We start from the raw sequence: 24,237 nt of genomic DNA, 5'->3' as shown, positions 1-24,237 counted from the left end.
CTTTTTTAAATCTAAATTTTAGTTAGCCTGTTTACAGTGTGTTTCATCTCATATGTCCAGAATTTGAAAGCAGGCACTATTAGGCACATTCGGTAAGAAATATGGGTTAAAAATAGGAGCCTTTTCCTACCCTTTTGGAAGATGAGCAGACCATCATTGTTTATCTTCCAAGTAAAAATGCATGGTTCACTAGTAGGTTGTACTAAAAGGTTTGGATGTGTGACCAGACGGTAGGAGAGGAGTTGGGAGTAATTAGAGGTAGAGAATTCTAGCACAGTGTTTATCAGATTTTATGTTTATTGGTTCTCAGAAAAGCCAACAGCCTTGACTGGTTGAGAAGAGGTAGGAATTTCAATGATCATACTTCCTTTTTTTAAATTAAATACTTTGACATCAACTTGAACCTTCAGAATAATCAGATGTAATGAATTATAATGTCTGTGATTAACAAAGTTACCAATTTGTGAGTGGCAGGATGAATAGCCAAGCTTAGTTTGATGCAGTTTTGTTCTCAGCTGTGCAAGTGGACTGCATTGTACTTTTAAATGTGGCACACTGAAAGGGAGCAGGAGACACGCCTTTATATTATGGAAGACAGAATCTCCTCTTCTGATAACAAGGAATTAGATTTGGAATTAACTAAAAGGTTCATTTAACAGGCTCTTACTAATCGGATCACAGAGATAATGTGATTTTATAGCTTATTATGTCCGCCTCTTTTTTTTTGTAGCTGATATTCACTGATGGACCCCAAGGAATCATTAAACCCCCCCAGTAGAGAAGAAATCCCCAGCAGTGTGCTTGGTCGAGAGAGGGGAAATGTGATGGACTTCTATAAAACCCTAAGGGGAGGAGCTACTGTGAAGGTTTCTGCATCTTCACCCTCACTGGCTGCTGCTTCTCAGGCAGACTCCAAGCAGCAGAGACTTTTGGTTGATTTTCCAAAAGGCTCAGGAAGCAATGTGCAGCAGCCAGATCTGTCCAAGGCAGTTTCACTCTCAATGGGACTGTATATGGGAGAGACAGAGACAAAAGTAATGGGAAATGACCTGGGATTCCCACAGCAGAGCCAAATGAGCCTTTCCTCTGGGGAAACAGACTTTCGGCTTCTGGAAGAAAGCATCGCCAACCTCAATAGGTCGACCCGTGTTGCAGAGAACCCCAAGAATTCAGCATCAGCTGCTGCCCCCACAGAGAAGGAGTTTCCAAAAACTCACTCTGATGTATCTTCAGAACAGCAAAATTTGAAGGGCCAGACGGGCACTAATGGGGGTAATGTGAAGTTGTATACCACAGACCAAAGCACCTTTGACATATGGAGGAAAAAACTCCAGGATTTGGAGTTTTCTTCTGGTTCCCCAGGTAAAGAGACAAGTGAGAGTCCTTGGAGCTCAGACCTCTTGATAGATGAAAACTGTTTGCTTTCTCCTTTGGCAGGAGAGGATGATCCATTCCTTCTGGAAGGAAACTCAAAAGAGGACTGTAAGCCTCTTGTTTTACCGGACACTAAACCTAAAATTAAGGATAATGGAGATCTGATCTTATCAAGCCCTAACAGTGTGCCACTGCCCCAAGTGAAAACAGAAAAAGAAGATTTTATCGAACTCTGCACCCCTGGAGTAATTAAGCAGGAGAAACTGGGCCCAGTTTATTGTCAGGCCAGCTTTTCTGGAGCAAATATAATTGGTAATAAAATGTCTGCCATTTCTGTTCATGGTGTGAGTACCTCTGGGGGACAGATGTACCACTATGACATGAATACAGCATCCCTTTCTCAACAGCAGGATCAGAAACCTATTTTTAATGTCATTCCACCAATTCCTGTTGGTTCAGAAAATTGGAATAGATGCCAAGGATCTGGAGATGATAACTTGACTTCCTTGGGGACTTTGAACTTCTCCGGTCGAACGGTTTTTTCTAATGGCTATTCAAGGTAAGATTAATGCTTTCTGTTTCTTGAGAATGGTATATTTAAGATCAGTTGATAGATTTAAATATTCATTTATTTGAATGTTTTCGACAACAATTCAAGTTCTTTTTCATGTGAATAAGTTTAAGCAGGCTCTTGAAAGTAGGCATGGTAGAAAACCTAAGTGATTGGTCGGTACAAAACCCTTCCCGGTTTTTTTTTTCCCCCTGAAATAATGGTATTTAGTATCCCATTGGCCAGTAATTGAAATTTTTATGTAAAAAATTTAAAGAATACTGCTCATTAACAGGTGTCTTTAGTAAAAACTCTGTAAATTCAAGGGGTATAATGTTTAGAAATATATATTTATTGTGCATATTTTTTAAGCTGTTTTAGAATATGCTCTTACACTACGATGAAAAACACCCGTAATACTTCACGTAATCAAACGTTGTGCTGTATTTGTACATTTGTGAAGTGTTAGCCTGAGGAGATTAAAGGGTTAAAAATTAGAAGTACTAACCATGAACCCATTTCTTCAAACTGAACCTTGAAGAATCTGAGTTCTGAGATTGCTAAAGCAATGCAGTCACTGCACAGTGTACCTGATGAGAGTATTAGACGTGGGACTTGCCCACAGGGTTCCTGACCTAAAGCAGATAAGTTGTGTCTGTTGATTGGTCTCTTTAAGAAAGGAACTGGTGGCAACACGGTGCTTGATTTTACTTTCAAATGTTCTTACAAGTTCTCAAGTATATAGCTGATGGCCAACATTGTGGAGCTACAGTCTCAGCTATGTTTGATTTTGTTTCTCTGTCTCCTTTTTTCTCTATCATTTATAAGTATATTGACATTTCCATTTGACCTCAAAAAGGTCTGTTAAAATGTAATTACCAGGAGAAAGTTCTAAATGTAGGTGTATCTTCGTAGGGGTTAAGTTTTCTATCCTACACCCCCACCCCCAGTTCAGATAAATGTATATCACATTTTAGGTGTGAAGGAAAATATAAAAATGTAATTGTAGAGACACAAGATTGATTAGTCAGTGGGTTTTTTTGAGTGGGGAGGAACGGCATAGTAGACACAGTGATTTCTTTGTATGTAAGTACTGTAAGTTCTTAAATATTCGTGATAGTCACTGTTCACATTAACTAGTCATTGAAGATTTTATTTAAAACTCTCTTTAAAAATGGTATTTCTGTTAAAGGTATATTCTAATACTGAGGTGTCTCTTTTCTTTCCTCTTTAAGTAGGAAGCTTTTCTTGTTGGGGAGAAAATTTAGACTTAGATTTAGGCTATGTTCTGTTCCTTTAAAAGGTTTAGATGTTTCTTATCAAAAGAAAAAAAAATCCCTGGTTCTTGTGTGTCTTAACGTAAACTACCTACTAATCTATTATTAAAATAATAATTATCTTTTACTTAGAAGAACACTTCAACTTTTTATTGCTATCATTCTGAATTGAAGGTTGAAAATGTTTTCAGTAAGGAGATTTGCGATGTTATCGCATAAGCTGTTGTGTTTAAATGTTAAAAGACATGCTGTGTTTTAAATTTTTCAATCTCAAATTTTTGGCAGTGGAATTCATGATTGAATGTGCTTGTTTGTCTTGAAAGAGTAAGTACAGTTGGTTTGACTAAGCTTTCTGTAGGAAACTTACATTGATTTATAAAACATGTAATTGTACAAAGAAAAATCATATATCTTAGGAAAAGCTTGGTGATTATTAATGCTTTTCGTTCTGATAATCAGCATGGTAATGTTATCATTTTCCTTACTATAAAAAAGGCATGGAATAAGAACTTATCATTTTCCATTCACAATGATCTTTCATTAAGCCCTATAGAATCTAGGATCTGGAGAATAAGTCTCAGATGAATATAGTTATCCTTAAATCATTAAAGATCATTTTAATACTTTTTCTAGTAGTTTATAACATTTCAAGTGTGTCAGCCTCATAACAGCCATATGATGGTAGACAAAGCAATGATGATGTGGCTCTTTCAAGATTCTTTAGTATCCAGTGAAATGATTATTTTATGCCAGTGTGTGATTTGGAATTATAATCAGTAGTTTGTGTCCTAATGAAAAGGTGTAATATCTTTACAGGATAGTTTGAGTAAGTTTGAAAATTTTGTACCTTATGGGATTAACATTGGGAACTGTGATTATCCAGAACAGAGCTTCTTCCAAATAAATGGAAACAATGTTTCTTTTTTGCCGTCATTGAATTAGCCTGTTGTTTCCAAACAATAGCTTTGATATAACTGAAATTGGTTGCTTTCTCTTCTCTGTATGTTACTTTGGTTCCAGCCAAACATTAAGACCAGTGACCCTGAGTAATCAGCAGGTAAATCAACATGTTGAAACCACAACTATATTGAATACTGACTTTCTGAATTTAGATATACTAAATCCACTAATAACTTGCATTCTGTTTAAGTTTTTTTTAAGCAAAAATTGTAATTTGACTTTTTAAGATGTCACCTAAAATTGCTTTTTCTTAGTATGCTTGAAAAAAGACACTTTACACTTTGTTTTGGGAGGGAAGGCAATTCCTTCTGATGGGTCAACATAGCACAACATCCAGTTATTACATTAAATTGTAAAATTATGAGTGTCATGATTGAGCATAGTAAAGTATTTTTTTTAAGGTTTAAGTTCGTTGATAGTAAAACAAGAGAAACCTTATTGATACTCAAATACATTCTTTAAGTAAAACGAACTAGCCATTCTACCTTAATATGCTTTTTAAATTCTGAAATTCAGTAAATTTAGCATAAACTTGTAACATTGATGAAGGCAGATTTCTGCATGATTTGATTTTCAGCTTTGTTTCACTTGAGCATTAATGGTGAAACTGCTGAAAAGAGGCAAAGAAGTAATTGGTTCCAGGTGGAATTAGAGCTTTTATTGGGATTATGTTAAAACTTTAGTATTAAAAAGTTGATCGTTTTCTGAAGGGTATGATTATTGGAGAGAAAGAATGATGCAAGATGAATTTGTACATTCAGTCTTAGGTGGAGTTTAGGGCTCTGTTGGTTGCCATTTAATGAAGCTATGAAAATTTATGTAGATTTTAACATCTCATTATTAATTGCACCTGTATCTAATTTTATTAATATAATGCAAATAAAGACCAGTACAAGCACAGGATGAGTGAAGCAAATTCTGTACCTTTTTCATTTTTCTTATTAACATCGTGTTGAATGTTTTCTCAGAGAAGGGAGGCATAAAGAAGAGATTTTTATTGATTTCCCCCCTTTTTAATGGATACTTTCTTTACTTCCTACCTTTTTCCTCTCCTTCCAAAGGTTCTGGCAGTGAGTGTTTCAATCAGTGTCTTTTTTAACCGTAATGTTTCTGATATTCACTCATAAAATGATTTCTGAATGTTAAAGGAGATTTGCTTTTGGCTATTTGTTTATTTTTAGCTTTATGATAATCTTTTCCTTTTTTAAAAAACCCTGTGCTTCTTTATGGCTATATTATTAGTAAAAGGAAAAAAAAAAAAGGTAAAACACATTGTGTATTCAGGTGTGTCAATTTAGTGTGGAATGACTCCAGTACAGAAATGTGTGATTAACGTGTGGTCAGATTTTATTGAAATTACTTCTTGTGATGTTTCTTTGGCTATTCCATTATATTTTTATAACTGATAAAACAATTTGTATTATAATGCTGTTTTGGTTTTATCTATTGATGTTACAGATATTTTAATCTGACCACTTTCAATATTATGTTGACTGTATAAATTTTATGAAAGACCTATTCTGAAACATAGCTTCCATAAATGTAGCTTAAATGCAAATTGTAATAGTAGTAAAATTCATATGTGTGTAGAGATCACTTTAGGGGCTTTTTGAGATTTTAGTGAAGGATAGATTGGATCAAAAGGGTTTATTTTAGTATGAGTGGCTAATGTGAAAGAGCATCTGTATTAATTGGTTGATTATAAGTCTTATTCCACTCTGGCCTGCAGGTGATTGAAATAGGCTAGTTGTTAGGAAATCTTAATTTACGTTGGGTTTAAAATAAGCCTGGGGCATATTTCTTAAAACCCACTTTTTCTTACTTTTAAGATCACACCTAATTTTACTGAGCTGTAAGTTCTCATTATGTACTACTATTTATCTGAGCAAATTAAAGAGACAAAATAGGTTTGTGACTAATAGCATTTACCCTTCTGAGGACATCCTGGTAATTGTGTAATGCCGTTTTTACAGGTGTTTGCCAAATTAATAGGCACTTGCTTCCATATTTCTGAGTCAAGGAAAATGTATATTGGTAAATCATGTTGCAAAAGAATTTTCAAGAAATATTTTGTTGAATTAAACTATAACTGAAAACTACTTATTGACCTTTATAGAAGTGTTTAAAAGCCCATGCTCTCCTTATTGCTGTAATTTCAGAGAGCCAACTGCTCTCATTTCCTTCTGGCTTGTTCTACTTGTGTTTTGTATTTTCAAGTAAATAAAAATATTCTTATGGGGAACTTCCATTTAGGGAAAAAAAAAGATCTGTTAAGTGTTCCTCTCTCTTTGAATTGTGCATGATCATTTTTATGTTAACGGGGATTAGAGTGTGAGTTTTAATGGTAATTTTTGTATTGATTTTACCCAGTAAGTTATATTTTAGAAAGTAAGCAATTTTACAGTGGTTCAAAAATTATTTGTAGAGAGTGATTTCAACCCTCAAACACCTAATTTTGACAGGTGGCCTTTTTATTCCTCACTGCCATCACAAATGTCCCTTGAATACGGGTTTCCAGTGGAGTTTGTGAATTAAAGGGTATTGGGGGAAGGGAGGCAAGAGAGGGAAGAGCAGTAGAGATGTGGAAAGGTGGAAGATACATTTAGAAACATCAAGAGCAATTCCGAAAACCAACAATTTGGATCAGCTGTCATGAATTCAGAGGACTAAAAAGAGAAAAATTGAGGGCTGTGTTTATGTGCAAAGGAGTGCATTAACCAGGATTACAATTTAGTTTATTTTATTTGAGGTAAAAATCTAAAGCTAATTGTGGCAATATAACCCTGATGTTTATAGGATTACATTGTTGTCTTTTGCTATACTTTATTACCAAAAAAAAAAAAAACATGGAATGGAAATTTTAATTCCTTTTAGATTATTTCAGCTAAGATCAAGTTCATATTTTCCCCATTTTTATAGGCTGCTATTTCATCAATAAAAATCTAATTACTGACATGTAGTTGAAACTGATGATGTGTTATGTTGATATAACCACTTTATATTTCCTAGTGCACTTTGACATACACTGTCATCTGACTATGGAGTATAGCCCTCTTCTTTAGTAATATATTTCTATGGGTTGCATATTTTTCTGCTGGAATGTTAAGGACATAAGTTCTTATTTATGTTACATATATATAATAAATTATGGGATTCTGCAATTGCCAGATGGTCATTTAAACTATTTATATTGCAATATGGTCCTTAAAGCCAATTATTTTGAATGGAAATGTGTCATCACCTAATTTTATCTCTGGGCCAGTTTAAATATTAATGACTTATCTTAGTAGAGCTGCATGCTTAAACATACTTTTCCAGAGTAACTCAAATATTAATTTTGAGTGCTTTAAAACTTTTTTTCTTTTGAGCAAGTTTCAGCGAGATTAAAAATGTCTATAATACAACAAATTTAGTGAAAGCCTCTTACTTTAGAATTTTTTTCATTCACGCTGTTAGTGCTCCAAAAATATCTGTGGGGAGAGAAAGGTTTAATGATAGGATTAGTTGTAAATGTTTAGCACATTATCTTACATTGAATTTTTATTTTTTTTAACAATTTGAGAGTTCAACTTAAGTATGCAGTGTTTAGGACATACAGTTTGTTGCAATAAATGTTTATAATAAAATTAACCTTTATTCTAGTTGATTTCATAATTATTCTTAATATTTAGCTGTGGCTATTATGAAAGTATAGTTGATAGCCAATTTTTTAAAGCTATTGTGAAATGACATCTAATTTAGTACATGCTTTATTTCATGCTGGTTGGGGCAATGCAATGACTTATGACCTTATGATTGTCACATGTTGAACTTTAAAGCTCTACCGTTTGCTATGGACACTTTTACTCTGTTGTTGTTTTAATGTTTTTGTGCTTTTGTAATTATTGGGGATAAGGGTTTTCTTAATTTTAAGATGATATAAATTGCAAATTTGGTGTTTTTTTTTTAATCTTCAAATCTCTTCCAAACAATTTAGTTATTCAATAGTAGAAACAGTAGAAGGAACTAGGCTAAAAATTAGAAGACTTGAGTTCTAAGGCTGAGCTGAACCAATCTATGACCTTGAGTAATTAGGTGTTTTAGAGTCGAAATACTTTCTTACAATTATGTATGAATTATTTTCAAAACGTGTGTGTACTTCTGTTCCTAAAATTCTACAGTCTTCTTAACCTATTGTTTTAGTGAAGGAGGCAACTGGAGTAGGGAATGATATACTAAAACTGGGTCTTTGTACATTATCAAGAAGTACAAGATAAGAATGAACCCCGATTTGGTATTTTTATGAAATAATAATTTAAAATAATGTAGTTGGTGGTACATAGAAAATAATATGTAAACACTGTTGTTTGTAGAGCCAGAGAGGTGGGGCTCTTGGGTTCTCAAAGCTTGCTTTCTATGTTTGGTACAATGATTTTAGATTAGAGCTTCAAGGGAGTTGAGAGCTCATCTACTCCCCACACTCTCATTTCTGAGATGAGGAAATGAGACCTATAGAAAGTGTCTAGAGAAAGATCACAGAATTAGTTAGTGGTACCTATCACACTTTGAATACTTAATTCTCAATAGTCTAAGCTCCTCAGCAGGCTTCTCTCAACATCTAGTCTCTAGTTGTAGAGATCTGAAACATAATACAGATTAGGCAGGTATTCTTTGAAAGTTAATTTGAAGTTAACTATATTATCCATATTCTTTCCTATGTATTTTTAACCTTAAAAATGTTAGGAAAAAAGATTATTAAAAATCTTTAATATAATTCTGTGGCACCACTATGCTAAGGACTTTTAGGCATTCATCTCGTTTAAACCTCTTAACAATCCTGTGAAGATTTTTAATTCTAGTTTATATATTGTTACTGATTCTGTCCATAGCTTTGTAGTATTGAAGGCAGCTGTTATTTACCTTAATTTTATAGGTGGGGAAATTTGAGACATTTAAAGAAAAAGAGAAGAAAATAGGAATACTTACTAGTGTTCTGAAGGGAAATATTTAATATTGTATTAGAAATCCCTCTTGGATCATTAATAGTTTTTATTTGTCATCAGTGAATTTTTAAACAATATATAAAGGAGAAATGGGATCATGCCCCTGTGCTGTCTTGCATAGATTTGTGTAGTCACTTACTGCTCCCTGTCACAGTTTCAGCTTCTGTAAAATAGTGAGAGCACCCAACATGCTTGCTTGCGAGATTTGTGCATGGTTGTTTACTTTGAAAATTAAAAAGTACTATAAAAATTCAACGTGGAATTCTTAAAGCTCTGCAAAGTCTACTGAGCTCAAACCAGCATGACCTTCACTGGCTTAAGTACATTGGGACATCTGTGCCTATGTAGGTATTTCCTATTTATCAAGCACTAAGACTTTTTCAGTGTCTACTATGTATAATCGCTGAAGGGTCATGGATCCCAGTTTTATGAGGACTAATATATTTAAAACTTTCTAGTGCCGAGATCACTTTTTTACATTGATATATTTTTCAGTTTGGGGTTTTTGTTAGCTTTTCAATGCCATCTAAATTTAATAGCCATACTGATAACTTCAATCACATTGTTATCTTTTTTAAAATAAGTGCCAGAATACCCCCCTTTCTGTGTTACTGTCTGGTATTCTTGTAAAATCAAGTATGCAAAGATTGTTTGTCATTAAGAAACTTTAATTTGAAAAGCTGTGAGAAAAAGAGCTTCTGACTATAATGAATACCAAAATTTATCCTAAGTTCATAAATTTGGGAGAATTATGAAGCTCATTGGACTTTATTTACTAACTTTTTTCTTTCTGATAAAGTGGTTGAAAAAAACTTAAGAAAAATTTAGTGGATTAAACCAAAGATATAAATCTCTAGATAACAAAGAGCCAAGTACAGAAACACATACAATGGGCTGGTGTAGGGGCAGTCTATGGGTACTAGGTTTTGAATATAATCGAAGAAGAAATGTTCTTAAAGGAAAGGTAAGAAAAATAGGTGAAACAATCTCTAAATATATTAGGGATGACTGATCCTTTAATTGATAATAATCATTTAACAAGATAATAATCACTTAACAAGACTGTGCAAGTAATGTCCAAAGACATTATTTGAAAGAGAAAACAGAGAAGCCAGAAGAAAAAATTAGAACTAAGAAATCCATGGAAGAAGAAAATGGAAGTTCTAAATGCCAGTTCCAGTGTCTGGTTGAATCTGATCTTTCTCATGCCTAAGTGCTTCTGTATGAATACTGGGAAATATATAAGCAGCCTAGCTACACTGTGTTAATAGGTGCACGAGCCACAAAGGCCTGTCCTAGGAAGGGAATTCTTGAGATGGGTGGAGTGGGAGGTTAACTACAACATCTCAAAGGTTCTTCCCACTGCCCTGGCAGCAGCAAACACTTACTGAGCTAGGCATTGGGCTTCCAGAGATAAAGAAGAGAAACATCCCCAACCGTGACTTCACAGATCTTCTCAAGATCTTCATACTTGTTCCACCCTGCTTCCCGCTGCACCCCCACCCCACAACTTTCCACATCCATTTTGCTTTTTGAAATGTCCACTTACCCCAGAAGGCATAACTGAAACTTCACGGAGGAGGAGAGTGTGTGGGTGCATGGGAAACGGGAGTTGATTCAGTTATTTGGAATAAAAAGGTGGTAACAAGGAGTCTGAGACAGATGGAAAGAAAGAACTGATTCGATGAGGAATGAGTAGTTAGGAATGAGCCAGCGGGAGCCTTCGTCACCTGTGGAGGAAACTAAATATGTACAGTGTTGTCATCCTATACGTTATGTGATATAAGACAAGGAGAAAACGTGATTTGCACGCTTAGTGCATAACCTCAGGTTATGCACCCTTGGTATAAGACTTTTTCTTCTAGTCACTTAAGAATATCTCCTTACTCTCTAGAAGAAGCATAACCCTCTTTTTTTGGTCCCCTGATGCATTTTATGCCTGGGAACATTCTCCTCCTGGATATCTACATGGCTCTTTCTCTCACTTTACTTAGGTCTCCACTTAAACATCAGCTCCTAAGAGAGACCTCTCTGACTGCTTTATCTGAAATAGTAGCATCTTTCACATACTCTTCCCTTCTCCTCAACATTATATACCTAATTGTTTGTGTCTTATCTGCTCACCTGCTGAAATCTAAGTTCCATAAGAGCAGTGATATTGTCTGCCTTGCTTATTCCTATATCCCAGCAAGTCAAAGAGTGTCTAGCACATAGTAAGACCTCAATAAATACACGTTGAATGTGTGAATAAACAAACTTGACATATAAACTAAGATGTATAAGGATGGATTGCACTCCTGTCTTTCCAGATAAAGGAAATGTCAGCAGATAGTGACTATCACTGAGAGAGATGATAGCCCAGGTTATCTTCTCCAGATAGGAAACAGGTTTTACGATGGATAAGTGCTTATGTATCCAGAGACAAAGTGTACATAAAGAATTTTATTTTTAATTGTTGTCAGCCTTTAAGTTTGCTTTAAGACTTTGAAATGAATTGCTTTTTCACAATGTCTTACAACAACTCTGGTACATTTACCATTGAACAAATTAGGGTAACCAAAGCTTTGAAATGAAGAGTTTGAGGTTTGGCTTTTTAAAGTTTATCCTGCTTAAGATAGTAACCTTTCTTAGCTTTCATCTTTGTTTTTCACTTGTTTAAGAATTGAGGGTATGCTTGCAGACATCTGATGTATACAATTGTGTTGATTTATCTAGACAAGTCAGGCAAGAAATCAATTTGCCCATTTTTCAGATAACTGTGTGTATAATGACTGAATACTCCAAGAGAGTAGGTACCTTATCTTTGCTTGAACCTCCAAATTATCGTTCTTCAGCTTATTTAGATTTGACTTATATTCTACCTATAGTTTTGACTTCTTCTATCTATGGTATATAGCAGCAATTCAAAGTTAGTAAGTTATCTCTTCTACAAAGAGTGGTAGGAGAGTTCAACCTAATACGGTAAAGACAGTCACAGAAAAGAGAAAATGTAAGGTAAGTAGGTATTAGCTAAAGCCAGAAAATCAGATGTGGTCATTTAAGAATGAACTGCTTTAGTATTCAGGAAAAAAAGGGGAGGACCAAGGACAGTGCTTTGGAAGGCATCCAAAGAGAGCAGCCACAAAAGATAATGAATAGCTGGAGAATTAGGAGACAACAATTTTAAATTGGGGCAGGAGAGAGTAGTATATGCTGTCAAGTCAACTAGGGTAGAAGAGAGAGAACAGAATATCATAAATATGAGAGGCTGTTGTTGAAACCAGTCTTTAAAATATATAAATGTTCTCAAAAGTCAAAGAGAAATCAGTGAAATCCTAAATGGAACAACAGCACAACTAGATTCAATTTAGTTATTTAAATTCAGAAAGGAAGAAGAAACCCTAAGTTTGAGATACTAATCAGTCTTTCAAGTTTAGATGAAAATATTGAAGTGGATAATAAGAAACATGCATGTGAGACCACAAAGACCTTACACTGGGTTAGGAGTAAGAGACAAAGGCAGGAAACCAGGAGGGAATTAAGTTTCTGTTCCCGGAGAAGCCAGCACAACAGAAAAACAAAAAACAAAAAAAAAAACCTGGCCATACCCTAGTTCAAATTGACTGCAACACTCCTTTCACTATTATTCCCCTAATCAAAAAATGTCTGTGGTTCTGTTACTTATAGCATTGTGGTTCTCCATCTTCTTTCCACCACAACCCGTATGCCAAATAACAGCCACATGGATACTCCAGAACCCTTGGAGAACGTGGGTTATGCACAATTCATGCAGCTGTATCCTGATCTATCATATCCAGGAAAGCACATCTGAGTGTAACTGAGATCAGAGAATAGTCTGTGAATTGGATCTTTTAAAGATTGTTTTTGTTTATTACTATTTTCACAAATGCCTTTTCAAAATTTACAAAAATAATGTGTTCATTCCCTTCAGCAAAATTATGCCAAGAAAATTTAATAAACTTTTCCTCATTGTCTCTCCTTTCCTCTTTCTTCCTTCCTTCCTTTCTGGTTTCCCCTTCCACATTTCTGTATAATCATATAAGCATACACACGCACATATAAAGCGTTCTGGGTTGTTTGTTTTTAAATAAGAATAGGATCATCATATATACCAGTTTATCTGCAGCTTGCTTTTCTAACAGTACGCTCTGAACATCCTTCCAGATCAACAGATGTAGATCCCATTCTTTTTAATTAGTTGTACAATGTTCCGTTCAGGTTGTTTCATGATTTTTGCCACTACAAACAAGGCTACAATAAACAGTCTTTTCTGTGTATCCTTACAAATAGCAACTTTGTTTCTAAACATAGATTCCCCCAAAGTAGGGTTGCTGAGTCAAGGGTATATACACTTAAATTTTTGACAGGTATTTCCAAATTACTTCTCACAAGGATTATAGCAAATCAGTCTAAGCTGGCAGTGTTTTTACTTTATAATGAAAATACATAAATCATTATTAATAACAGATTCCTTGCCACAAATCCTAAAATTGATTACAGCATACCAGCGTGCCATGTGATGTAGCTGAGGACTGCTGCAGTCTGGAATTCAGCCTCATCCTCTCTGCTTTTAACGTTGTGTAACCTTCTAGACCAGTTTGATGCCCACTCACTTTGTACATTTTCCTTTATGTAGCCCAGCCCATAGCAACCTCTTCCTTCATCTGATGGTATCCAGTGGCAACTACTAACCATACAGGTTTTTATACCTAAGTCAGTGATACAGCACAGAGTAGGTGCCCAATAAATATTTGTTGGATTAATACTGTTTATTTATCTCTTCAACTAGATCCATTCTTTTAAGACAAGCAAAGCTAATGCTACAGCACTTAGCACTTAAGATACTCAATTTAGGTTGGCTTTTTAAACAAAGAACCACAGAGAAGAAGAGCAAATAATGTGGTTTTACCTTTAGTCATATATTTTATCCCTTTTAGGGCAAATTGGAACTGTAAGAATCCAGTACCAGCAATAACAGTAACAACATTTGTGTTCAGCAGTTACTATATGCAAGGCACAAGTCAAGTTGCAAAGGATACAGCAGCGAGCAAGGCCAGTGTTGTTTCTGTCTTTGTGAAGCTTATGGTCTTATGGATGTTACATTTAAAATATTTGTAGGGGGCTTCCCTGGTGGCGCGGTGGTTGGGAGCCCGCCTGCCGATGCAGGGGACACAGGTTCGTGCCCCGGTCCGGGAGGATCTCACATGCCGCGGAGCGGCTGGGCCCGTGAGCCATGGCCGCTGAGCCTGCGCGTCCGGAGCCTGTGCTCCGCAACGGGAGAGGCCACAACAGTGAGAGGCCTGCGTACCACAAAATATATATATATATATTTTATATATATATTTATATAAAAATATATATAAATATATATATTTATATATATATATATATATATATATATATTTGCAGGAAATGTTAAAACAATGGTGTCCAATTTCAGGCTCTTTCCAGCAAAGGCTGTGGAATATTTATCTATTCATTCAACATTTAGTGCCAGTTCTGCCAGGCACTGAAGAGGAAGCCCAAAGGCAGCCAGACCTTTGCTGGAAGGCAGCAAACTAACCAGGGTGACTGCTTGTTGGTGATAGACCTGTTTCCCAACCTAGCTTAACCGTTTCTGTATCTGTGTATAGCAGCAAAGGAATAGACAGAGTAGTTAATGTTAGCATGTACTCCAAGGGCATTCCTTGTTCAGGAAGGGTGCCAATCCCCGTCACTACCTAAAACACAAACCACTAAGGAGTGTGCTCCTGTCATTCACTTCAGCGGAAGCCAGTCTTTCTGTCCAGTCCTCACTTTTCATATGGGGAAACTAAGGCCAGGTACAGTTAGTACAGTACTGTGGGGAAGAATTAGGACTCTGCAGTCAAATTCTCTGGGTATGACTTTAATAGTTGTGTGACCTTGAGCAAGTTTGTAATCCTGTAAGCCCTCAGTTCCCTCACCTTTAAAATGGGCACAATGAGATGATGGGTATAAACCTCATAGCACAGTGTCTGGCAGTTGTAAAGCACTTGTGAACTGTTAGCTAATTTTAGTGACATGGCTAAGATTAGACAGCTCCTTAAATGCCAAAGGTTCCTGCTTGAGAACTGTGTCCATTATGCCATACCATGCTATTCATAAGCTGTTTTTAATTAAGGTAATTCTTAAACTAGCTTCATTATGATCTTAACTTTCAAACTAAGTAATTATAGTTACATAATGGAGACTTTCACCTCTGGTACCATTATCAGATTTTTTGGCCGTGAGTTTGAAGAGGAACTGAAAAATGCATATGTGATGGATGTTTTGTTAAAATGAGTGCAGAGTGCTTCCCTTCTGGCTCCGTCTCCACTCCGTCCTCCCTCCCCACCACGTTCCTCTACTCTGAGTCGCTACTCCACTACTTGAACCTCTTAGGAAGCCCGTTAAGGTAAATCAGGATAATTGTCTGAAGAAGAGCAATCCTCTCATGTCTTGACAAACTTTTGCGGTTTTGTAAGTAAGTTCATTGCTTCTATCATCTGATCTCTTTATGTATCTTTAGCTTCTTCTTAAAGAGAATATTAACTCTCTAAAAGTCATATTACGGTATAAAGTTTCTACCTCTTCAAAGAGGGACTTCAAGAAAATCGTTTTTTAATGATTCAAAATGAATTAAGTCTCACAATTAAAAGGACTTCACTTTCTGGATGTAGATTTTCAAATACCTAATTGTTCATGTTGATATCTAAATTTATTATATTTCAACAAGCTTTTCCGTGTTGGAGCCATCTTTCAGGAGCAACTTTGTTTCACTTTCTCTGCTTTCTCAAAGTGAATTTGTTTGATAGCTGTAGCTGTATCAGGTAGTACTTGCTCTATAACAAACCATCCCCAAATTTAATGCCTTTAAAACAATAACCATGTTTTTTCCCTCATGAGTCTTCAGGTCAGCTGGGCAGTTCTGCTGATCTGGGCAGGCTCAGCTGAGCTCACTCAGTGTGTCTGTGGCAGCTGGCTGGTTGGCTGTAGTGATAAAGGCTGACAGCCATGTCTCATTATCCAACAGGCTCTCCAAAGCTTATTCAGAGTGTACCAGCAGGGCTCCAAAAGAACCAGCAGAAGCATGCAAAACTTCTTAAGGCCTAGACTTATTTCTGCCTATTGTCAAAGGTTCTATTGGTCAAAGCAAGTTGTAAGTCCAGGTCAAGATGCAGGCAGGAGGTGCAGGAGCCACAAAGTTACACTGCAAAGGGCATGACTAGAGGGAGGGGTCCTCTTTTGCGTTGTGTCCCAATACTTATGGGAATTGGGTGGATTTGAAATTGTGATCCTTCGGTTGGTGGTATTCTAATTGCTTATGAAACTTGCCCCGGGTGGAAAAGGCAAGAGTCATTGTGATCAAAAGGATAAAAGCCTGGAATTCAGAGACTGAGGTTCAAATTCCAGCTCTATCACTTATTTCTGCAGTCCTGCACAACTTACTTAACCTTCCTGGTAGGCACTCAGTAATGGTTGATTCACCTGAATTTCATATTCTTTATGTGTAATTTATTATAAAGAAAGGGTTAGGTTAGGTATCTGTTAAGTACTTAAATAATTGCTTTTATTCATGCAAAGTAAAAATTGCTTTTATTCCTGGCTCCCTTACTGTAATCAAGGTGTAAGACTCAGTTACTTCTTTGGAATAAAAAGGAAGGAAAGCGTGTTAGGGAAGGGAAGAGGAATATTTGACTAATTGTGGCCTCAAAATGAAGTGACCATTCACTGGGGTATATCCCTATAAGAAAAGAATGGCTGAGACCCATAGTTAAGAGAGAAAAATCCATAGGTCTCTTTGGGTAGGATTTACTGTGATTCATGGGGTGAGAGTTGTAACATTAGACACAATCCAAATCTACATTTTAAAAAAAGAATTCTGGGGCTTCCCTGGTGGCACAGTGGTTGAGAATCCGCCTGCCTATGCAGGAGACACGGGTTCGTGCCCCGGTCCGGGAAGATCCCACATGCCGCGGAGCAACTAAGCCCGTGAGCCATGGCCGCTGAGCCTGCGCGTCCGGAGCCTGTGCTCCGCAACGGGAGAGGCCACAGCAGTGAGAGAGGCCCGCATACCAAAAAAAAAAAAAAAAAAAGAATTCTGGCCCCTATTAGACACACTGGGAGCCTTAACATCAGATTTGGGAACTGTCATACCTAAATCAGGTATTACATGAGATAGGGGAAAGAACAGTATCATCCCACATTAACAGTTCTAAGTAGACTGCTTTTGAAAAACGAAAGGAGCCGCCTTTAATTTAGAAATAAAATCACATGAATTCTTTTCCTTGTATTGAAAACAGTTGTCGTATTGGGTAGCAGCTAGACACAAATCTCTCTATCCTACTAGGAGGAAATAGAAAAGGTCACACAAACACAAACACACATATGTATGGTAAAATTAAATTAGCTCAACTCACACAAAGAGCCAGGTATTTCAGAATCCAGACAATCAGAAATGTTAGCTAGAGTTCTTATTGCCTCTTCTAGGAGGGTACCAGGTACATGTTCTCAAAAACTGAAAACTGAGACTGAACCACCTCTGGCATTAGCTAAGGGTGTGAACACAAGTCAGGTGATTTGTCTGTACCTCAGCCACCTTTCACACTTAATAATTACACATTATTCTAAGAAAAGAACATTTGGGTATATAGTGACCCTTGAACAATACAGGTTTGAATCTTGAGGGTTCACTTATATTATTGAAAAAAATCTGAGTATTCACTACTATACTACACAACCCACCGTTGGTTGAATCCACAGATGCAGAACCAAGGACACAGGGGATATGGAGCGCCAGTTGTAAAGTTATACTCAGATTTTCACTGCGTGATGGCGGTTGGCAGCCAAACCACATGTTATTCAAGGGTCAACTGTACTTATTTGATTAATGAGAAATAAAATATTTTAGTGTGGACAATGAAAGTGTTTAGTTTAGAAGCCCTTAGTTTTTTTTTTTTTTAACACTAAGCTACTGGTATTTATGGATTTCAATCTTTGCGGTTTTTTTTTTTTTTGGATCATTTCCCATTTTCATTCTTTACAAAGACCATTTTCAACCATAAACCAAGGAAAACCAGCTTCCCCAAATATACTTAGGATCCAGGATATTTTCCCAAAACGTTAATGCTAATTTCATGTCAGTACATGTTTGCCAAACCAACAAAAATAGACTGTGCTAAGGAAAGAACTTTAGTTTAGAAGGACAGTTACTTGGAAAGAAGAAAATTTTGTCAGGCTTGTAAAGTTCAGTGCTCAGAAATGGATGGTCATAAAGAGATGGCAGTAGAAGAGTGTTTCTCCCCACTAGTACCTGCTGATCATGTGGGTCACTAAGTGTATTACTGAGGACCTTCCACCTGTTCAGTGTTGCACTTGTGCTTCTGGGAAGGTGGAGAAATCATATTCTTCCTGATCTCAAAGGAGCCTCCATATAGCTGGGGAGACACGATGTAGATCCATCCATAAAGTAATTAAGAAATGATGAACTGTATAGGTGCTGAAGAGTGTTCCAGGGCAAGATGGAGAAGGTGAGACAGAAAGAATCCTGTAGAAGAGGAGGCTCCCATAATGTCAAAGATCTGTAGGGCCTTCAAGTCCTTATCTGAAAACTTATCTAAGATTCCTTACCACTCTTAGCAATCAAATTTGCTACTGCATTTGTGAGACATAGAAAGGCTGTGCTTTAACCCCTTTCAGTTTTTCAGTTTATTTCTCCCACTTGTGCGTGGAGTATGAGAACTTTTTCAGCTTCCTGTAATCATCTAAGTTTACTCTCTTTTTCCTCTACACCTTTCAACTTTCTACTGGGTAATGACTTTTCCTATTTTGCCTTAGAAAATTTCTAATCGGCACAGACCTAATTTCAGGAAGCCTCACTTGAAAGCTAAATAACACTGAGGGTTTCCAAAACTGTGGTAGAGCACTGTGCCTCCTTTAAAAGGGGAAAAAGAGTGAAAAGTTGCAAAATACCAAACCCTGCCCTGTTTTTGCATCTCTCAAATATTCATCCAGAGACCATTAAGAAATTAGCATGACTTTTTTTGAAATAAGGATATTTTTTCTTAGTTTTTTAAAAAAGCACTTTACATTTAACTCTTTTATTCCTCTTTCATTAATCAATTGGGCAAGTAATGCAAATTGATAGTTCTCAGAGAAGTAGATGGACAGAAATTAAGTGGCAGTGTGCTATTATGATAAATGCTGATCTTTTGATTACTTTTGATATTTTCTGTGCTTTCCAGAAGTTGACAATTTGCTTGTAAATGAAAGTACATGATCTTCAATTCTTTAAAATATTTTTAAAATTTGAGTAACATTCTAATTTGTAAAATGTGTGTATATATATAAATTTTGTCTCTTAAAAATGTATCATAGACATCTATGTCAAACAAATCTTCTTTCTTTTTTCTTAATTTTTATTGGAGTATAGTTGATTTACAGTGTTGTGTTAGTTTCAGGTGTACAGCAAAGTGAATCAGTTTTATATATATATATATATATATATATATATATATATATATATATATATACACACACACACACATACCCACTCTTTTTTACATTCTTTCCCCATATAGGCCATTACAGAGTATTGAGTAGAGTTTCCTGTGCTACACAGTAGGTCCTTATTAGTTATCTATTTTATATATAGTGGTATATATATGTCAGTCCCAATCTTCCAATTTATCCCTCCACCCCACCCTTACCGCCTGGTAAGTTTGTTTTCTACATCTGTAACTATTTCTGTTTTGTAGATAAGTTCATTTGTACCCTTTTTCAATTCCACATAAGCGATATCATATGATATTTGTCTTTCTCTGTCTGACTTCACTCAGTCAAGGTCCATCCATGTTGCGGCAAATGGCATTATTTCATTCTTTTTCATGGCTGAGTAATACTCCATTGTAATACTCCACTTCTTTATCCACTTCTCTGTTGATGGACATTTAGGTTGCTTCCATGTCCTGGCTATTGTAAATAGTGCTGCAGTGAACATTGGGGTGCATGTATCTTTTCAAATTATGGTTTTCTCTGGATATATGCCCAGGAGTGGGATTGCTGGATCATATGGTAGATCTGCTTTTCTTTCTAAGAGCTAAATGGATATACTATATTTAACCAGATCTCCACTGAAGGGAATTTAGATTAACTCATTTGTTGCTGTACCAGTGTTGCAGTGTTCATCTCTGTGTTTGTTTATATATGTATATTTTCACCCTCACTCTTTCAAGTGTTTCTGTAGGTTTAAGTCTCAGAAAGGAAAAGTTCTGGAACTGCCTTAAGTAACATAAGCATTAAGTAGCTTTCTTGTATTTTTCTTTAAAATTATGTGTCCTCCAATGATTAGCTTTCACTAACATGTTCTGCAGAAAATTCCTAAAATCTTTGGTTTCAGAAAAGGTGGGGGCTTCCCTGGTGGCGCAGTGGTTAAGAATCCTCCTGCCAAGGCATGGGACACGGGTTTGAGCCCTAGTCCGGGAAGATCCCACATGCCACAGAGCAACTAAGCCCATGCACCACAACTCCTGAAGCCACATGCATAGAGCCCGTGCTCCACAACAAGAGGAGCCACCGCAATGAGAAGCCCGAGCACCGCAATGAAGAGTAGCCCCCACGCACTGCAACTAGGGAAAGCCCGTGCACACAGCAACAAAGACCCAACTCAGCCAAAAATAAATAAATTAAATTAAAAAAAAGAAAAAAGAATAGGTGGGATGACTAGGCTTTTAGCTGAAAGGATGAGGGCCTGAGAAGGATTTTGGATAAGTTCAAATATAGCTGCTGACCTGATGTCAGCCTGGAGTCTGGCAAGGTACTGTGTTGAATCTAGCATCTCCCTGCATGCCAACATCCCATTACTGAGATTTGTGGTTTTCATAACTCCATGATAACTATCCCAAGCTATAAGATGGGGCCTCTGAAAAGAGGCAGAATATGAAGGCCTAAGGAGCTTAGGAAAAGTAGCATAATCTAGATACTAAATGAAAGCATGACTTGAGAATTCAAGTCCCTTCTTCTGTCTTTATTTTTGATTCACCATGAGTTTTTTGTTTTGGTTTGTTTTGTTCTACAGTACGCGGGCCTCTCACTGTTGTGGCCTCTCCCGTTGCAGGGCATAGGCTCCGGACATGCAGGCTCAGAGGCCATGGCTCACGGGCCCAGCCACTCTGCGGCATGTGGGATCTTCCCGGACCGTGGCCCCGTGTCCCCTGCATTGGCAGGCGGACTCTCAACCACTGCGCCACCAGGGAAGCCCTCACCATGAGTTTTTAATCCTACTGCTCTGTAAAACAATCCCCAGGCTGATAGGAGGCTGAGGCAAGTTATTAATGATTTCAAATATTGGAAAGTTAAACAACATAAATATTGAAGAGTGAACAAATGTCGGGTAAAGACAATAAAGGCAGTGGCATATTTTATATATTAATAGAGTGGCTTAAATAAGACAGTTGTAGAAGCTGAAAGACAGGAAAGAAGAAAATGAATCTACGTGATATCTTGAAAACATATTTTTCTGTTTTACCACAGGTACTTTTTTTTTTCTCAAGGTAAAAGTAGTGTGTTTTCTTTTAAACTGCACATGTCTGTAAACCTAATAAATAGGTTTTTTCTATTTTTTTATACAGCAGGTTATTAGTCATCAATTTTATACACATCAGTGTATACATGTCAATCCCAATCACCCAATTCATCACACCACCACCACCACCCCCGCGTGGCTTTCCCCCCTTGGCGTCCATACGTTTGTTCTCTACATCTGTATCTCAATTTCTACCCTGCAAACCAGTTCAGCTGTACCGTTTTTCTAGGTTCCACATATATGTGTTAATATACGATATTTTTCTCTTTCTGACTTACTTCACTCTGTATGGCAGTCTCTAGATCCATCCACATCTCAACAAATGACTCAGTTTTGTTCCTTTTTATGGCTGAGTGATATTCCATTGCATATATGTACCACATCTTCTTTATCCATTCGTCTGTCGATGGGCATTTAGGTTGCTTCCATGACCTGGCTATTGTAAATAGTGGTGCAATGAACATTGGGGTGCATGTGTCTTTTTGAATTGTGGTTTTCTCTGGGTATATGCCCAGTAGTGGGATTGCTGGATCATTGGTAATTCTATTTTTAGTTTTTTAAGAAACCTCCATACTGTTCTCCATGGAGGCTGTATCAGTTTACATTCCCACCAACAGTGCAAGAGGGTTCCTTTTTCTCCACACCCTCTCCAGCATTTGTTGTTTGTAGATTTTCTGATGATGCCCATTCTAACTAGTGTGAGGTGATACCTCATTGTAGTTTTGATTTGCATTTATCTAATAATTAGTGATGTTGACCAGCTTTTCATGTGCTTCTTGGCCATCTGTATGTCTTCTTTGGAGAACTGTCTATTTAGGTCTTCTGCCCATTTTTGGATTGGGTTGTTTGTTTTTTTAATATTGAGCTGCATGAGCTGTTTATATATTCTGGAGATTAATCCTTTGTCCATTGATTTGTTTGCAAATATTTTCTCCCATTCTGAGGGTTGTCTTTTCGTCTTGTTTATGGTTTCCTTTGCTGTTCAAAAGCTTTTAAGTTTCATTAGGTCCCATTTGTTTATTTTTGTTTTTATTTCCATTACTCTAGGAGATGGATCAAAAAAGATCTTGCTGTGATTTATGTCAGAGTGTTCTTCCTATGTGTTCTGCTAAGAGTTTTATAGTGTCTGGTCTTAGATTTAGGTCTCTAATCCATTTTTTTCCCATATAATTATAGAGTCTGTTTATGGAATAAAGGACCAGCTAACAGTGTAATCTACACTAAAGCCATGATAATTCTTCATGAACTTAGTTGGGAGTTATCCAAAGCTCTTCTGGGAGTTATTCTGAAAAGCAACTCCATTATCTTCTGATAGATCAATAATGTGAACCATCATAAAGGGTGTTTCAAGAGTCTGGCTAGTGAACTTCATTTCCATTTTGCTCTGGATCAGTGGTTCTCAAACTTCAGTTGCATCAGAATTACTTGGAGAGTTTGTTAAAACACAGATGCTGGGACTCATCCCCTGAGTTTCTGCTTTAGGAGTCATGGGGTGGGGCCTAAGAATCTCCAGTTATGTTAAGTTCCCAGATGTTGCTGCTGCTGTTGGTTGAGGTCCACACTTTGAGAAACATTGTTCTAGTACACAGTTAACATGCATTGAAGATACCTAGTCTACATTTCTAAGTTGGCCAGCATCCAGGGAATTTCAGGGGTCTTCCAAATGCCATCAACTCTACTGAAGCTCTCTAGAGAACCCGTGAAGCTCCAGACATCTCACAAACCCTTTGGACTTCTACATAAAGATGTAAACATATGAAAAACCCAGAGGTAGGGGGGATTACACTTCTTAAATTTCTAGGAAAGCTTCAGGCCCTTGGAGGCTCTGCTGACTTTTGAGTCCAGATCATAGGGTTATCCTGCAGCCTACCTAATTATATACTTGGTCCAGTTGATTTTGTTTTGACTTAATTCTCCCCAGCAGACCAGACCCTGTAATACTTTCAGCATCTCGCCCCTGCCCAATTATGCCTTTCTAATATTACGGGTCTATTACATATACTCCTAAATTCACAGCCGTTTCAGTGAGTTTTATGATTATAATTTGCTTTCCGGTCCTCCACTTTTTTTCTACACACACACACACACACACACACACACACACACACTGTATTTTATTTTTACAAGAGATAAACTGACACCAAGCATTGTAAATGGATGACCACAACAAAAGCAACAATGATTGCAATTACCAAACACGAAACGCACTCATACTATGCCATAATATCGACATTCAGTCCAGTAATCGTCCACTGTAACAGCTCCTTTACTTTGCTATGAAAATTGATTTATACATTTTTTGCCTCTGAGTCCTTGTGGGATTTTTTTTTTATTCAAACAGAAAGTCACTAAAATTATAATCATCCTCATCAGTTCATTCAGTCCCATGTAATTTTTTTTCATCTTGATCTTTTGTTAGCACGTTTATGAATTCATCAGTTTTCCATTAGAGTTCTGAAAATGCTTATTCATTCAGTTCAGCAGTATAGTCAGTTACCAGAAACCTGTACT

General features: G+C 36.7%; 1 protein-coding gene across 20 annotated transcripts in view; it reads left to right on the top strand.

Annotated features, from left to right (window-relative positions):
* NR3C1 (nuclear receptor subfamily 3 group C member 1) overlaps positions 1 to 24,237 on the top strand; it is a 740,177-nt gene that overhangs the window by 608,718 nt on the left and 107,222 nt on the right. For all 20 annotated transcript variants that reach the window (XM_067031863.1, XM_067031862.1, XM_067031858.1 and 17 more), the window contains one exon: positions 731 to 1,933. In XM_067031863.1, the coding sequence (XP_066887964.1) occupies positions 744 to 1,933 (1,190 nt within the window). In that variant the 5' untranslated portion in view covers positions 731 to 743. The remainder of the gene's footprint in view (positions 1 to 730; positions 1,934 to 24,237) is intronic.

Source organism: Kogia breviceps, chromosome 4, assembly GCF_026419965.1.
Source record: "Kogia breviceps isolate mKogBre1 chromosome 4, mKogBre1 haplotype 1, whole genome shotgun sequence".
NCBI lineage: Eukaryota > Metazoa > Chordata > Mammalia > Artiodactyla > Physeteridae > Kogia > Kogia breviceps.
The sequence above is the reverse complement of the archived record's forward strand: the minus strand, read 5'-3'. Positions and strand labels throughout refer to the sequence as shown.